The sequence below is a fragment of the Notamacropus eugenii genome, chromosome 2 (genome assembly GCF_028372415.1).
Source record: "Notamacropus eugenii isolate mMacEug1 chromosome 2, mMacEug1.pri_v2, whole genome shotgun sequence".
In the NCBI taxonomy this organism is placed as follows: Eukaryota; Metazoa; Chordata; class Mammalia; order Diprotodontia; family Macropodidae; genus Notamacropus; species Notamacropus eugenii.
Window position 1 is genome coordinate 348596370 of NC_092873.1, and position 17444 is coordinate 348613813.

Sequence of the window (17444 nt, forward strand, 5' to 3'; positions counted from 1 at the left end):
CCGATGTCTGCCTCTTGTTTGGGTGAGTTCTGAGCCAGGGATCCATCCACTGAAGGGATAACAGTCCCTTAGATGTTCTGAGTCAACAAATCACCTGCTTGGCTTGGCTCACAAAAAACCATTCCTCAAGCACCTTTCTGCCTAGACCTACCTCACCACCCAAGACAACCCAAGATGTCTAAGTAGGTCTATCTCATTTCACTGGTAAGACAGAGGTGTCAGACAGAGAGAGGTCACAGGTGAAAGAGGAGCCAGAGAGAGAAAGACAGGGACTGGGAAAGAGGAACCAGAGTCAGAGAGAACTGGGAAGGAGAGTAGTGGGAGACAGAAATGGGGTTGGGGGAAGACAGAGACAGACAGATGCCCCGCCCCATTCCTTGCACAAGAAAGGGACAAAGACAAGAAGAACTAGATGAGAAAATGTGGGAGTGAGATAGACTCAGAGAACAGGAAAAAGATGCAAAGAGAACAGGGGCAGAGACTGAGAAAGAATGAAATGGAAGAGACAGACAGAGATGAAGGAAGAAATCGAAAGAAGTCACCTAGACCTTTGGCAGAATTTATGAAGCCAATAGGGGAAATGAGCACAACAGGGTCCAGAAGCCATGGAGCAAATAGGACAGGGAAGCCCAGAGCCTTGAGGTAGAGATGGAGAGACATGGGAAGGAAGGGGAATCAGCTTCCCCCTGGAACCTTTTCCCATTGGTCTCTCCATTTTTCTCAGTCCTAGTGATTCTTCTAGAAAAATGACCATGTTTTTTTGGGGGGGAGGGGGTTTAGGTGGAGGGGAACAGAGAGGTAGGGAGAAGTACATCGTATCTTCAGGGCAATTTCCTGGAGTCAACAGAGATCATATCACTGATTTAGAGCAGGAGGGATTATCAGAGGTCATCTAGTTTAATTATTTCATTTTATAGCTGTAGAAAAAGGTCTAGAGGGACAAAGTGACCTACTGACTTGACCAAGGTCATAGAAATAAGAAGTGGTAGAACGGGAATTTGAACTCAAGACTTTTCACTCCAGAACCAATCAATACTCTTTCCAGTACACTAGGAAGCATCCAAAGGAGATAGCTCCAACCCTGTAAGACAGTGCAGTCAATTGGATACTGGGAGGTGTTCAGGTGAGCAAAGCCTAGTGAGATACCTGGGTTTCTCCTAGCTCACTCTGACACTTACATTAGAACCAACCTACAAGGGAAATCAGGAAGAGCTCAGGCAATACCTGTTCCCCTTCCTCAAATACCACTCATCTCCCCTTGCCCTCCATCAAGTCAGAAGTTTTGGGGGGGGCTTGTTTTGGGGGGGGGGGAACATACACACGACAGCCTGCCAGCCAGGCTAAATTTAGGCTCAGGCATCAGAAATAACTCTAATGGAGCCAAGTGCTAATTAGCAGCTGCTGCCCTGGTGTGCCTATAGCTACAATGGGGCATCTCACAGGGAAGGGGGCTGCCTCTACACTGATGGGGGGAGAGTGGTGCACCCTGGGGGCATACCAGGAAAGGAAAGGGGGGCATAAGCAGAGATAGCTCAGCATACAGACATTGGCTGGCTGTGTCAGCCAGCATAGTAAAGTTAGAGGAATCACTACTTGGGCATTCATGCCTGGCTGGCACTGTCCTCTGCCCACCACCACCCTCCTCTCATAGCTTCTGAACACCAGAGACAGGTGCACCCTGGAGCTGAGCTGGGAGGGGCAGACCCCACTTCCTGGGCAGGGAACAGAATGAACAGTTGTCCAGGAGAGGGGAGGAGGGAGAGACTGGGCACAGCAGGGGAGCCAGGAACATGAGTGTGTATTATAAGAAGAGAAAGAAGTGGACATCACAAGTGGAAAATGGCTGTCATAGGAGGATACATCCCCAGAGGAATGGCCTGTAGCTGGGGGTGGGGTGGGGTTAGGTTCTGGGAACTTAGTTTTTTCTTCCTACCCCCTCTCCATTCAAGGGAATCCCTTTAGACTGGAGGGAGAGAGTATGGAAGAAAAAAAAAAGCACTTGAGGGTAGGACTTAATTTTAAAGAAGTAGTTAGGGCTTGATCATCAAACTTTCCTGTTAAGGATCAGTTGAAAGAAATGGGAATGTTTAATCTGGAAAAGGGAAGACTTGGGCAAGGGAAGAAGAAGGGTACATGACCGCTGTCTTCAACTAGCTTTGAAAGGCTATCAATGAAACTGAGGGTCCAGACTTCTTTGGTTTGGCCTCAGAGGGCAGAACAAAGAACCTTGGGTGTGCCTAAAGTGGATCTGCCTCAAGGGGTAAAGGAGCATGACCAGGTAGGATAGCTTTGAAAGCGCCATGTTCAACTCAGTAGACACCTAAAGATAAAAATAAAAAGCAAGCTGTAGACACCTGTAATTTCATGTACAATTCTCCTTTTATGTTCTACTTACTATGTAGATAGAAAATGTCAATTAGAAAAGAGAAGAAAATGCCCATTCTATTTGGAGTTTAAGTTCAGAACAAAAATAAATTTTTAAAGAGAAGAGGGTTCTCCTTCACCAGAGATCTTCAAGCATTTGGTTACTGATTCAACAAGCATTTATTAAGCATTTACTGCATGCCAAGGGCATGCCAAGCCCTAAGCAAAAACAGTGTCTCTGCCCTTAAGGAGCTGGCACTCTGATGGGGGGAGAGACAACATGCCAACGACAATGCACATAAAGATACACACAGGGAGGTAATCTCAGAGGCAGAACACTGGCAAAGGCCTCTAGCAGAAGGTGGGATCGGAACTGAGGGTTCAGGTGGAGCTGAGGAAGAAAAGCATTCCAGGCATAGGGATGGCCAACGGAAAAGGATGAGAGTTAGGAAATGGAATGCCCAGTGAGGAGAGCAGCAGGTTGGAAGGACCTAACTTTTAAAACAAAATTAAGATGTGTTTATAGACAGCTCGATGCCACAGTGGATAGAGCGCTAGGCCTAGAGATGCATCTTCCTGAGTTCAAATCTGGCTTCAGACACTTCCTAGATGTGTGACCATGGGCAAGTCACTTAACTCTGTTTGCCTCAGTTTCCTCATCTGTAAAATGAGCTGGGGAAGGAAATGGCAAACCACTTCAGTCTCTTGACCAAAAAAACCCCAAATAGGGGTCAGACTAAACAACAACTAATCTACTTTCACTGCCATCAGAAACCCTCTCATTTGGTTCGGTCCACATCTGCCCAGGGAAAGTCACCTTCTACCTCCACCAGGAACATTGTTCTTGGGAGAACTTCTCCTCCCTCCTCACTTCAGCAAAGTTAGAGGAACCAAGGCTCAATTCTGCTGGCTCAGTTTCACTTTGAACTTTCATCACTTCCAGGTTCCCTCCTTCCCATCCCACCTCCTCCCAATAACAACCTGGTCCAGCCCTAGATTTCCTTAACCACTGATGCTCCCCAATTTATGTAAGTGGTCCATTATCTCTTAAAAAAAAAAAAACTCTCCCAAGCTCAGGCCAATATTAAGTACCTACTGTGTGTCAAGTGGAGTGCTTAGAAATGAAGATACAAAGAAAGACCCCTCCCACAAAAGTCTCTTCTTTCAAGGAGGTCACAGTCTAAAATCCAGAGTTCACCATATGAACCGATAGTTCCTAACCCCAGTTCTACAGCCCTAAGACAATTCTCTCAAGAGATTTTAATAAATTTCTTTTTTAAAAAAATCTGAATCACTTTAATTTTTAAAAATAAGATATGCTGGTTGGTTTGACTGATTTATCTTTTTCTTCCTCTTTTTTCTTTAAAAAAATATTTGTTATATAGCATAGCTCTCTGGGATAAAGGAAGGATACAGGGGGAAATTTAGGTGATGTAAAAATAAAAGATATCAATAAAATGTTTATTTTTACAATAAAGCATGCTACTTTTAGGCACATTTAGGAGACACAGGGCAAGGGAGAAGTCTTGTGAAATCAAACATTTCACAACTCCAAAAGATCAGTACTCCTCTTAAAGGGAGTTGATAACTATATGCCAAAGAAAAGCAGGCCCTAATCCCAGTCGAGGCAGAGCCAGCAGGCACATGGAGCTGCCCACGCCCATGCTGGCACTCTCCAGCCAGGGAGACTGAACACAAGCAGGTGCTGATGACAGAACCCTAAAGGATGTGGAGATCAGAGAGGAAGGGGGATGGGTGACAAAACCTCCTAGCCACACAAGGAGTCCCCAAACCCCCTCGAAGATAATAGACAAGTTAGATGACCAGCCCCTGAAGGTGGCCACCCTTGGGACTAGGAACACCCTGCACAATTTCCTGCTACCCCACCACCCATCACCCCAAACTTCCTGTTGTTGCCCATACCGAGTACTCATTCATCAGGGAACCTCCCACCCCCACCTCAGGGGGAAGTGGCGGCCCCTCCCCCACCAGCCTCACCAGACACACACATCTACCGTTAGCACAGTTACCCCACCCTCCCAAAGTGGAGATGCCTCCAGCTTTGAGGCCCTGTACCCTCCTTCTTGAGGTTTCCTGCTGACACCGTCTTAACCAGGGCTTTGCTGTGTCTGGGTGCCCATCCCCAGGCTGGCAAAAGCAGCTGGAGGTATCCAAGAACTGGGGATCTGGGGGCATCAGGACAGTTGCGATCCTCTGAAAAACCTTGGTGATGGCGGTATAGGTTGGTAGGCTGGGCCTCAGGGGTGCCTCTATAACAGAGGTAGGAAATCCGTGGCCTTGAGGCCAGATGTGGCCCTTTAAGTCCTCAAGTGCAACCATGACCCCAAAGGACTGTACTTGAGGACCTAGAGGGCCACCTGCAGCCTCAAGGCTGCAGATTCCCCACCCCTGCTCTATAAAATGGGCCTGGAATAGAGAAGAACTAGTACTTTGGGTATTCCTGCTTCCTCTATGCCAGGCTTAACCCATCACCCTGGTGAAGCCTCTTCTGTTACTGTTGGACTTATAAATCCTTTTAAGTTGTTGTTCAGTCCAACTCTTCTGGCCCCATGGATCATAGGCCCTTCTGTCCTCTACCGTCTCTCCAAGTCTGTCTAAGAATCCTTTCAAGGATCTCCAAATTACTGGGGCTTTGGTCTCCTGGGGAAACATTTATGATAATAATAACAACAAGTTTTGTATAGAATATATAGACTGCAAAGCACCTTAATTATCTTAATTCACTTGCCCTTCCCAACAGTAAGTTATTCTTATTCCCTATTTTACAAACGAGGTAAATGAAGACAGGGATTTGTTCAGGGTCACTGAGCTAATCAGCTTCTGAGACTGGATTTGAACTTGGATCTATGTGACTCCATGTGTAGCCCTCTCTAACCATTACTTGAGATTCTATCCTATACTCTAGTCCACCCACCCACCCCTTTCTGCTACACAGACACACAAACATACACATAGACATCTCTCCTTTCTTTCTAGGTTCTGGTTGTTTGACCCCCTGGGTCTTAGGTTCCTTCACAGGATTAGACTGGAAACAGAGCAGTACAAAGTTGGACCAAACCTCTCCCTGTTTTGGAATTGGGAAGGTGGAGGCATCCCTGCCCAACCTGGGTTCTGAGCACGATGCTCTCAATTTGCTACTACCAGGCTCTTTTCCTCCTTCAACCATGGCAGTATATGATATAAAGCTATCTACCTATGACAGTCCCAGTTGTTGTGGGCCCAGAAACGAGGCTTTCCTCCCACCCTGCCCTTTACACAGCCCCAACAGTTTGGCCAAGGTAACTATGAGCATTCCCAGGGAGAAAAGCAGAGCTGATATCTGTTTTCTGCTATTCATTCAGCTTAGGGTCCTGGGAAAAGTGCTAGGTAGGAGAATGAGGACTGCCTGGAATTCAGAACTCCTGGGTTTGATTCCCTTGGTTCCAATTTGCTAAGTTTTTGGCCCTCTCAGTCTGAGGGTCCACCAATCCCATACCCCTGCAGACCTGCCAGATGGAGTGGGCATCAGATATAACCACCAGGGACTTCTAAAGAACCCAAGGCCGACCACAGTCACATTGGCTCTTTCCACTCCTCACAAGACCCTCCTCCTTCAATTCAATAATCCTTTATTAAGTGCCTACTGTGTGCATCCTGCTAGATGGTAAGGATACAGACTATTACGAACATACATAACACCTGGCCCAGGGATATATGCATGCCCATCCATAAGACACTAAATTGCTCTCAAAGGACTAACTTTCCAGTCAAACATGGGCATCAGGGAGGAAAACATAAGAACATTTTCCCTGGTATAAGGATTAATTACAAAGGAAAAGAGCAAAAAGAGGAGTAACCCTCATGGTGTGACTGGGGCTTTGCCACAGGAGGATGATATGGGGAGTTCCCCTGTGGGAGAAGGCCCTGAGACAGAAAGGACAAACATTTCCCCTCAGAATCAGAGCAGACAGACATATGTCCTCATCTCCATTGCTCTGCCAGGCCATGGATTATAGATTTAGATCTGGGAAGAGCTTACAGGCGATTGACTCCAAAAGCCTCATTTTATAGACAAGGAAACTGAGGTACAAAAAAATTTAAGTGACTTGCCTAGGATCAAAAAGGTAGTAAGTGCCCTGCCCTATCTGTGCTGTTCTGGGTCGGGGGAAGAGAAGTGTGCCCTGATACTTTGGCCATCACTACAACCCTTTGAGGGTCCGGCATTCTTCACCTCCTTCTCAACAGGAACTCATTTACCACCTGGCCCAGGGATCTGCTCCACTGGAGACATTTCTACTTAGCAGGGACCACTAGATGAACCACATCTAGTTCTTTCCCTCCCTTTGCCCTCAGCTGAATTTGCTCCAAGAAATGGAGTTTCCAGTTCTGGCTCTGGGTACAAGTAAAGCACTTTTTTTGAAAAAGGAGAGATCCTTTTAACCTGGGGTATGACAAAAGGCTTCCTGGAGGAAGTAAAACTTTGAGATGGGGCCTAACTTCAAAGTATAGTCACATATGAAAGAGGGGGAGGGGAATAAATCCATTCCTGGCATAGGGATGATGTAAGCAAAGGCACAGAGACAAGAGAGGGCAAGATGAGAAACAAGGAACATGCGACCGCACTCTTTGCTTGAAAACTTAGAGTACTGAATGAAGCAACAATTGGACTTATGATTTGGAACTCAAAATTTTTAAAAATGAATGTTAAATATTATCTTTACATGTAATTGGAAAAATATTTAAATACTTATTTTAAATATTATTTTAAAATTATTTACAGTATTATTATTTTAAAATATTACTTTTTTAAAAACAACTGCACTTACGACAGAAGAAAAGGGCCTATCAGTACAAAGATAATTACAGTAATAGTTTTTTGTCACAGGCAAGTAATGGAAACAAAGTGAGTGTCCATCAAATGAGTAATGACTGGACAAATTATGGTATATGAATGGAACTGAAGGGAATATTATTGCTCCATAAGAAATGTCAAAATGAACAGTATTCAGAGAAACCTGGAAAGATTTGTACAAACTGATACATGGTGAAGGGATCAGAACCAGGAGAACAATGTATACAGTGACCACCACATGTCACGGAAAACAACTTTAAAAGATCAGAACTCTGATTAATGCAATGATCAATCATGATTCCAGATTTCCCACCTCCTGACAGAGAGGTGATGGACTATACAGATACAGAATGAGACATACATTTGCAGACACAGCTAATGAATTCATTCGTTTTGCTTGATTATACTTACTTGTTATAGGGAGAGAATATTTGTAAAGCACTTTATAAACCTTAAAGCACTATATAGACTCTATCTATTATGATTTCATGGTTTATTAATAATCAATTGTACATGCTATTAATAATTCATAATATTCTGAGTTTGGGATGATCATTTATAATTAATAACTATAATTAATAGAGTAATGATATTATTTTGTGAGGAGGTGGCAATAATGAGGTAAAGAATATTTTGAAAAGAAAAATGGTGAGGCCTAATTAAAATGATCCATTGAAAACATATGTTCCCACCTCCACTGCCCTGGCAGGTCATAGGATCAGTTAGACCTTGGCAGGGCCTTGGAAGTTATTGTGAATAAAATCTTCATTTAATAAATGAGGGAATTGAGGCACAAAGAGATAAGGGATTTGACAGGGTCAAACAACTAGCAAATGTTCAAGCCTGGATTTGGACCCAGGTGTTCCTGACTTCAAGGCCCTCCCTCTCTCCATACCGTGTGTTCCCAACCACTCCACAGGGGCCACTATGGACCCTTACTCTTTTCACCCCACGATGACTGGGTCCATCCTTAACCTACTATGAGGTTAACTACTGCCCCATCTGCACGAACTACATCTGGAGAGAACAAAAGGCCCAGAAAGCCACATGTGTGAAAATAGTGATCTTCCCTTTGGGAATCAGAGCCAGAGTGCTGCTAGAATTCCCCCCAACCCCACATTTAGTCCCAGACGAGCCCCAGGTTCAACAACTGAGGACACAAACTTATAAACAACATCTCCTTCCTTCCCTGAGGGCCCTCCTCTTCCAAAGGGGTAACCATAGAGCCAGAAGGGGCCTTTAAAAACCATCTAGTCATCCCCTTCATTTAAAAAAAATTATTTTTATTGATCTTTCATTTTTACATCCTTTTTATTTCCAAATCCATCCCTACTCTTACCACTCAGCAAATCATCCCTTGTTGCAGAATTTAAAAGGGGAAAAAAAATTGGTTTGGAAAAACCAAAACATCAACCATATCTGACAGTATATACAGTATCACACACCTATAGTCCCCCCTTCCCTCTTCTGCAAGCAAGGGTGAAAGCAGGGGTTCCCTCCCTTGTAAGCTAGGTGATGAGGTAGAGAAAGTGCTAGCCCTGGAGTCCAGGAGACCAGAAATAAAATTTGATCCCTGACAATTACTACCTGTGTGAACCTGGGGCAAGTCACTTAATGTCTGTCTGACTCAGTTTCCTCATATGTAAAATGAAAATCGTAATGTCATCTACCCCCCCCCCATTGCTGTGAAGACCAAATGAAATCATACTTGTAACACAGTGCCTGGCACATAGTAGGTACTTAATTTTATTCCCTACCCCCACTCCCTTATTTTCTACATTTCTGTCCATGGACAATTTTTTTGTTTCACATTTCTTTTCTCATTCTTTCCATTTACATCCCAATCTCCTCATGTCATAGAGGAGGAAGTGATTTGTCCAAGGCCAAACAGAGGGACAGATTTTGAAAGGGCTAGGACAAGAGAACACCTCTTCTGACTACCACCAATTCACTGCTGAACCAGAGTTTCACTGGAGCCTTCCGTGAGCACATTAGAGCAGAAGAGGAAATGTTAGAGGTGGGGAAATCTTTGGAGATACCCTACCACAACTTTGTGCCTTTGTGCCTTAGGAGGGTACAGGTAGGTGTGAGGGGGAGAGGGAAAAATGGAGCCTCAAAAATCACTGGAGTCCTTGGAACAGTATGGGCCCACCACCATTGCCAAGGCAGCAGCCAGAAACCCCATACCGCAATCTGTTCCTCCTTTCCCTTTGTCCCCACATTTTAAACATCAGCACCCCACTAAGTAGCCTTAGGGATAGTAGCCCCCTCAACAGAGGGTGGAAGGGCACTATTTCCATAGCTACATAGGAACAGGGGGCTTGGAGGGGCAGAAGATAGGTCACATGGGACTAAGGCAGGCAACAGATGGTGTCTCTGGGCTGTATGGTGAGCCTAATAACAATGATGAGGAAAATGATAAAAGTAATTCAAATAAATGTAACATTTGAAGGTTTACAAAGTGTTTTCCTTACAATAACCCTCTGAGGCGGGTAGTATAGGTATTAGTATAAATTAATTAATAATCAATATTAATTTAGGGGGTATGAGCTGTGGTTTCACCAGTTTAAGGATCTCCTGGTGTGGGAAAACCCCTCTACTAATGCAAATCAGCAGTTTGTCTCTAACTTATTGTCTTAGAGAGTTAGTTGCCTGGGGTACTGAAGAGTTAAGGAACTTTCCTGGGGTCACACAGATGGGGGGTGTGTGCGTGTGTGTGTGTGTGTGTGTGTGTGTGTGTATGTCAAAGGCAAGATTGTACCCAGGTCTTCTTGGCTCTAAGGCCAGCTCTATGTACACTACACTAGCACCTATCTTATAGATGAAGAAACCAAGAAACCAAGAGTGATTTGCCCACAGTTAATAACAGTAGTTAGTGCTGGAGCTGGAATTGGTCTCAGGAATGGTGATCTTTTTCATTAACACACCAAGGGATAATTCTCAGCTGCCTTAGCTGGAATGGTGCCTCCAGAAGTCTGACCAGTGTTTGAGAGAGAGGAAGGGGAGTGAGAATGGTCCACGAGAAAAATGGGGACAAGAGAGCTGACTAAGGTTCCAATTGTGGACATGGGTGTCCCAGCCAGGCTGTGTGACAGATGCTGAGTATCATTCTAGGTAGCCTTGACTTGGGATGGGGGATAAGGGAGAAGTGAAGGGTGGGGGGATGGAGAGGGGGAAGTGATGGACTGATGGAACATGTCCAGGAACACTGAGGAACCTCTACCCACCAGGTTATTTTTCTTCAGATAACTTCCTTATCTTTCACACACTTACTTCCCTGCCTTAAGAGCGTGTGACATTTTCTGGCTGTAAGGGGAGGGTTCCCTCCATAACCCCCTGCCATCCCTCTGTAGAAAAGAAGCTAGGCCCCAAGATCCAGAATAGGAATGGAATCACAGACCCAGAAGGGGCCTTAGAAGGCATTGACCCCAACATGCTAACATTATAGATGAAGAAAGGAGATCTTCCAATGAGGTAATATCTGTAAAACACTTAGCACAGTGTGGGGCAGTTAGGTGGCAAAGTAAATAGAGTAAAGGGCCTGAAGTCAGGAAGAGTCGTCTTCCTGGGTTCACATCTGGCCTCAGATACTTGCTAGCTGTGTGACCCTGGATAAATAATTTCACTCTGTTTGCCTCAGTTTCTTCATCTGTAAAACGAGCTGGAGAGGAAAATGGCAAACCACTCCAGTATCTTTGCCAAAAGAAACCCAAATGAGGTCACAAAGAGTCAGACCTGACTGAACAACATAGCAGGTGCTATATAAATGCTTGTCCCCTTCCTCAGCTGGGGGCTATTCCTTATTCTAATAAAATATCCTCCCTTTCTCCTCGAACCCCAAAAAGCTGATCTTAAACCAAGCATCAGACAGCATCTATTCTTGAATCAAATGCCAAGAAGTAAATATAGGCCACTCACAATGCACCTGGGCACAACCCTCTAGGTAAATCTAACTTGCATGTCACTCCTAAACCACTCACTCGCACTGGTCAGCACAAATACAAAGAGAATCTCCAATCACTGTGTGGTCTGGATTCTCTCCACAAGAAGAGTTGGCATTATACGGATTTAATCTGTACTATTCTACATGCTCCTCAGTTTTCCTGTCTGTGTCCTGACTTCATCCTCTACCCCACTCCCACCCTCCTTAGTCATAACTGATTCACTAGCTTGCTGTGACCTTAATCAATTCCTCATTCTGAGCCTTGGTGTTTTCTCAACTACAAAATGTGTGAAAGGATCTCTGGTCCCTCCCACTTCTGACAGTCTGGAGGCCTATAGATTCTATTATACTGGGAAATTCTAGGAGGCAGATTCTATTACATGAGGAAATCCCAGAAGGTTCATTCAAATCCAGCCTTGCTAGAAATCTGATTTTGGGCAAATCACTCAATGCTGTACCTTAGTTTCCTCAAATGCAAAATGAGACCAATAATGGACCAATAATGCCTCTACAGGACTTTAAAGTACTAAAGTCTTTTCTGGCCTCAGACGCTTACTGAGATCCTGGGCAAGTCACTTAACCCTTCTTGCCTCAGTTTCCTCATCTATAAAATAAGCTGGAGAAGGAAATGGCAAACCACTCTAGTATCTTCACCAAGAAAACCCCAAATGAGGTCACAAAGAGTCAGGCATGACTGAAAAATGACTGAAATAACTGAACTCTATATCTATAATGACCAATAAGATTATTCTCTGGATCTCACCCCTTGCCATTTTGGGGGGGCTCTCAAGGAAGAATATATATTGGCAGATAATCTCTGTAATCACTAACATTTCTATCCACTGCTGCCACCGTCCACAAGTATCTAAGGTTTCACACTTCCAGGTCAATCTGTGCATCCAGGGATTGGCTCCATTTACCATTAAAAGGAGTTTTACAAACAGAATCAGGAAAACATATCCGCACAATAAAATCCTAATGCATCCGACTAAAACCAAACATTAATAATTTCTGGTTCATTCATTGTTTGAAAAGATCCATGATGCAGCTCCTCACCATTTAGGACATTTAGTTTAATTTAATCGTAGTGAGTTGCATGAACAACCACTAAGGCTATCAAGAGATCTACTCCCCATCCTTGGGGGCTAGCACAAGAGTGATTTAGGGTAAAAGAAAGAAGAGGAGGGGGATCGCTAGTGAGGATTAGATGCTGTGGTCCAGCTTGGCCCCAAATACATGAGATCATCCTCCTCTTTTGATGAGGTGTGGGGGTGGGAAAGGAGGGAACAATCATTTATAGTGCCTACTATGTGTCGGGCACCGTGCTAAGAGCTTGACAAAGATGATCTCATTTGATCCTGACAAGAACCCCGAAAAGTAGATGTCATTATGATCCCCATTTTACAGATGAGGAAACTGGGACAGGCAGGAGTTAAATGACTTACCCAGCACCACACTGATAATAACTGAGAACACATTTGAACTCAGGTCTTCCTGATTCCAGGCTTAGTCCTCCAATCTACTCCATCACCCACATTCCTGTGTGGCAGCTACAGGTCTGGGATACTGAATATAACCTCAGAGTTTTTTGATATGTTGCTCAGATTTTCAAAACTTTTTTTTCTTTCTTCTTACTTTATAACTCTCTAGAATGGGGTGAAGGGAGGAATACAGAAGGAAATGTGGGTGACACAAAAACAAAATACAGCAATAAAAAGTTATTTTTTTCAAAAAACATTATGTGGTCTCCAGCTCTGGGGAGCAAATGTTATTACCTGCTACTGGTTCCTGGAAAGGCATTGTCAAAAAACATTAGATGTGGTGTGAAAGGGCCTGAATTCAAGTCCCAATTCAACCATTTACTGGTTATATGACCTTGGCCATGTCATTTCCCTCCCTGGTTGTTTCTTCATTTGCAAAAACAAGATTGTTTTTTCCCAATGTGTTGATCAACTTTGCTGAAATTTTTTCATTTTCCTCCTTAAACAAAAAAATATTTTTTGTGATAAGGGATGGCTCTTTGGGAGGGCAAAGAGGGAGGCCAGGGGAGAAATCTAACCAATGTAAAAAACAAAAGTTATCCATTAGAATGCCTTTTTTTAAATGGACTTGAAAGTTGGCCCTGGAGAAGAGTTGGGAGAATAAGCCTTTGCAAAGGGGGGGAGGGAGGGGAAGCTGTAGATTTGGAATATTGTACCAGATGTCAGAGACAGCTGACGTATTTGCTGAATGACTTTTCTTCCTCTTTCTTTTTTAATCTTTGTTTACAAAGAATGGTTGCTGCTAGAGAAGGTATATATTCCGAAATAGAGGTGATGTAAAACCAAAAGATTTTTTTTTAATGGGCTGGGGGTTGGTTAAGACCGAAAGATTTCAAACAACTCTTGGCTCTAAATCTAAGATCTTAGCACTTGGGTGTGGCCTCAGACAAATCACTTAACTTCCCAGTAAAAAGCAGCATAATACTTCTACCTACTTTGCATGGTTTTAAGAAAAGGACTACATAGATGTGGGCTCATGATTATTCTCCTCCTCCCAGGATGCCCTGAGAAATACTGCTTCCTGACCTCCCCCTGCTTCTGACTTTATCTCTGCTCAGCAATCCTACTCTCCAAAGGTACTGGGGGGAAGAGAGGAAAAATTAAATGATCCATCCCATGACTTGTTGATAAATGGGGGTAGGGGTAGGGGAAGGGAAATCAAAGAAGGGAAAGGGGGTGTGCCACACTGATCTCACAGGACTATAGAATAAGAACCATTACTGAAGAACTTGAAAATGTACCTAGTCTGTTACATAGTAGATACTCAATTATTGAGTGAATGAATGGGGACGCTATTAAAAAAAATGGAAGAGATGCCTCCCAACGCTAACATTGGGAGATTTGGGGTTAAATGGAATTGGGAATTCTAGAAGATCCCACTCCAATCCCCTTCCCCCCACATACATCCAGATAAATACTCAATAATCTAAAACTGGTTGGTTTTACACTGACAGCCCTGGGCCCAACCCCTTCAGTAAGCAGAGAAAGATGAGGAAAGTCAAATACTAAAGGCATATATACACATACATACATACATACATACACACACACATATATACACACTCAAGATCACTGAAGTAACCTGCTTCTTTCGAGGCACTTGGGAAGCTGTCCATGTAGGCTGTGGTCTAAGCATTAGCACATTGTAGACTGCGACAGGCTAGGTCCCTGGAGGTGGTAGCCACATTACTGATAGATCCTGCTCCAAGCTCAAATATATCCAGATATAATCCTACTTATTTCTTTCCTCCACCCCCACCTCCATCAATACCATTCCCCCAGGAGGAGAAGAAGGCCAGGTCCCTGGTAGTTCAGACAGGACCTGGGAAAAGACAGCTCAGAGAATCATCACCCTTGGAAGGAACCTCAGAGATTATACAGTTAGACCTAGAAAGGAAGTCATCTAGTAGTAACCTTCATTTTACAGATCACAAGAGGAAATTGAGACTTGGGAGACAAAATGACTCTTGTCCAAGGTCAGACAGGTTAGTAAGCAGCATTCAAGTTCAGGCTTTCTGACTTCAAATCCAGCATTTTTTTTTTAAATCACTTTGATCTTTATGTCCAAAAAAAAATATTTAACTGATGAGGAAACTGAGACCCCAGGTCACATAACTAATGGCAGACCTGGGATTAGAACCCAGGTCTGCTTACCTCCAGCCCCAATGCTGCTGTCCAGGGGCAGCAAAGGGAGACATGAGAGTAACTCAGCTCCTTTTCTGGAGTCTCTCTTCTCCTCCCCATCCCACCCCACCCCCACCACCTCGTTTTACCAGATTTCTGGGTCCCAAGCTTTCCAGGGAAAGTCTAATTTTCCTTACCCTTCCATCCCCACCCTCCAACTACTCAGCCCTTCCCCTGCCAATCACCTACTGCCAGCGTTATCCCTAAAGCACCCATCCCTTATCACTGCCTTCCCTACCCTAGATAGGTGCTTATAGACACCTTCTGACTTTGAGAGACAGGGTCTGCTTCCTACTCTCATCCCTTCAAAGGCTGAGAGGGGCTGGCCTAGATAAAGACTCCCAACCTCTCCGATGCGGGGGGGGGGGGGGGGGGGGGGGGGGGGAAGAGGAGCCACTCCTCCCCTCTCCAGGCCCAATAACCTGGGACACCCACCGGCCCCTACCTGATCCCAGACAAGAATAAATGAGACCAAACACCCAAGCTAGAACGCCGGCACTCAGGAGGGTAATGTCAAGGCCACGTCGGAGATGTGGAGGCTTTCTCCCTAGGTAACCCTTTGCAGCCCATGGCGCCAGCCCAAAGCTAGCGGCTGGCACTGACCTCCTCCGACTTGCCTCGCATCAGGGAGCTGGGTTCGAAAGGCAGAGGAGCTAGGACCTCCCCTCACGTTCAAAGACACCAAGACACAGGGATGGATACCTGGCTGGGGGCGGGGGCGCGGCGCGGGGAAAGGATGAGGTCCCCTCCATCCTGCGGGGCTCAAGGCAAAGCAGGTGGGGAGCGTGATGGAGTCAAAAGTCAGCGGAGGAAACAAAGTTTGGGGTGGGGGAGGCGAGGGGAGGGGCTGGCATGGACGCTGACTCACTCCGGCCAGAGACCCCTCTTCCCCGGGCGGCCGCAGAGCCCGGCGCAAGAGGGGAGGCTCCCCCGGTGCCCAGCCCGGCCCCCATCGGGGCGCACTCACCAGGACGCGGTTAAACCTCTCCTCCAGCTCTCCGGCCCCGGGCATCGGCTGCTTCGGGGCTGCAGGCTGCTTGTGGGGCAGGGCGGCAGGGGCCGGGGGGTGATCGCCGCTGCCCGCCGCGTTGCCCATGGTGCTGCCCACCCAGCCCGCCAGACGTCTAAAGGCTCCGAAATCCAGCTTTCCGGGAGGTGGGGGTTCCAGACCTGCAGGGGTGCCCGGGGGCAGGAGCGCGGGCGGATGGGTGTCTCGGCGGCCCCCTGCGCTCAGTCCATGGTGCCCGGGGCAGGCGGCTGGCAGCTGGGGCTCCCTGGGCGCCGCGGGCGTCCCGTCCGGGCGGGCCCCCTGGGAGCGGCGGAGCGCGGCCGGGCAGGCGGGGCGGAGGAAGTCAGGCTGCGGGCGGCCAGGCCGGGGCCCGAGGGCTGGGGCTAAGGAGGGGGTGGGGGCGGCAGGAAGCGGCGGAGGCTGCCTCCCCCCTCCGCGATCTCCTAACTTCTGGTCTCGTTCCCTTTACGCGCAAAGCCAAACCGCATCTCACTGCGCACCCAGCCCCGGGGGGGCGGGCGGGAGAGAGGGCGGGGGCCGAGGGGCAGGGCGCGGCCCGAGAGGAAGCCTGGACCCTGGGGCCGGCCCCGGGGGGCGGGAGCTTGGGGCGCCGGGGAGCCATGGCCCGCCGGGGGCAGGGGGCGGCCGAAACCGATTCACCTGCTGGAGAGGGAGCGGGGAGACGGGCGGCCGAGCTGCCGCTGTCGGCTCGGGCGGCGCCGCCTCAGGGTCCTAAAACCTCTCATTGCTCTTCTCCACGAGGGGTTGAGGATTGGGAAGAGGGGCGGGGACTACGGACAGGGGATGGCACGCGCGAAGGGGCACCTAAGGCCTGGGGAATGGGGAGTGGGCAGAGAAGAGGGCGAGGCTGGCGCCAACAGCTGGATGAGGAGTGCCCTGCCTGTGCCCGCCTCCTCTTCCCTTGCCACTCATTTCTGAGATCTTTTGAGGACCCCCTAGAAGGAGCACAGAGGCGGTAACCTCTTCCCCATCCATTGCGGGGAGTCCCTGTGGCACCAACGAGACCCGAGCATGGAGTGCCTGCTTTGGGTCCCACTCCCTGGGATCCTCTGCCTCCTCATCTCTGCTTCATAGGATGTCTCCCTTCCTTCAAGACAGTTCAAGCATTACCTCGTTTCTACTGACATATCCTCATCCTCCCTAATGCAACTGTCCTCGGGTTCTCAATACCTCATACTGCATGCACTAAGACCTCTGACATTCTCTGTATTTGTTTTGTACTTTGCCTGTATGTGCACGTCTTCTCTACAGGATATAAACTCTTTGAGATTCAAGATTCTCTCTCTCTCTCTCTCCTCTCTCTCTCTCTCTCTCTCTCTCTCTCTCTCTCTCTCTCTCTCTCTGTCTCTCTCTCTCTCCTCTCTCTCTCTCCTCTCTCTCTCTCTCTCTCCTCTCTCTCTCTCTCTCTGTCTCTCTCTCTCTCTCCTCTCTCTCTCTCTCTCTCTCTGTCTCCCCACCCCCTTCATAATTCCAGAACCTAATATACTACCTAACCTTAAGGAGAGGTTTAATAGCCTGCTAACAAGGGTT

General features: G+C 46.7%; 1 protein-coding gene across 4 annotated transcripts in view; it reads right to left on the bottom strand.

Annotated features, from left to right (window-relative positions):
- Window positions 1-16413, bottom strand: part of FMNL1 (formin like 1) — a 53857-nt gene extending 37444 nt beyond the window's left edge. For 2 of the 4 annotated variants that reach the window (XM_072645964.1, XM_072645962.1), the window contains exon 1: window positions 15852-16413. In XM_072645964.1, the coding sequence (XP_072502065.1) occupies window positions 15852-15980 (129 nt within the window). In that variant the 5' untranslated portion in view covers window positions 15981-16413. The remainder of the gene's footprint in view (window positions 1-15851) is intronic. The other 2 variants (XM_072645965.1, XM_072645963.1) reach the window with 1 other exon arrangement.
- Between the last annotated feature and the right edge of the window lie 1031 nt (window positions 16414-17444).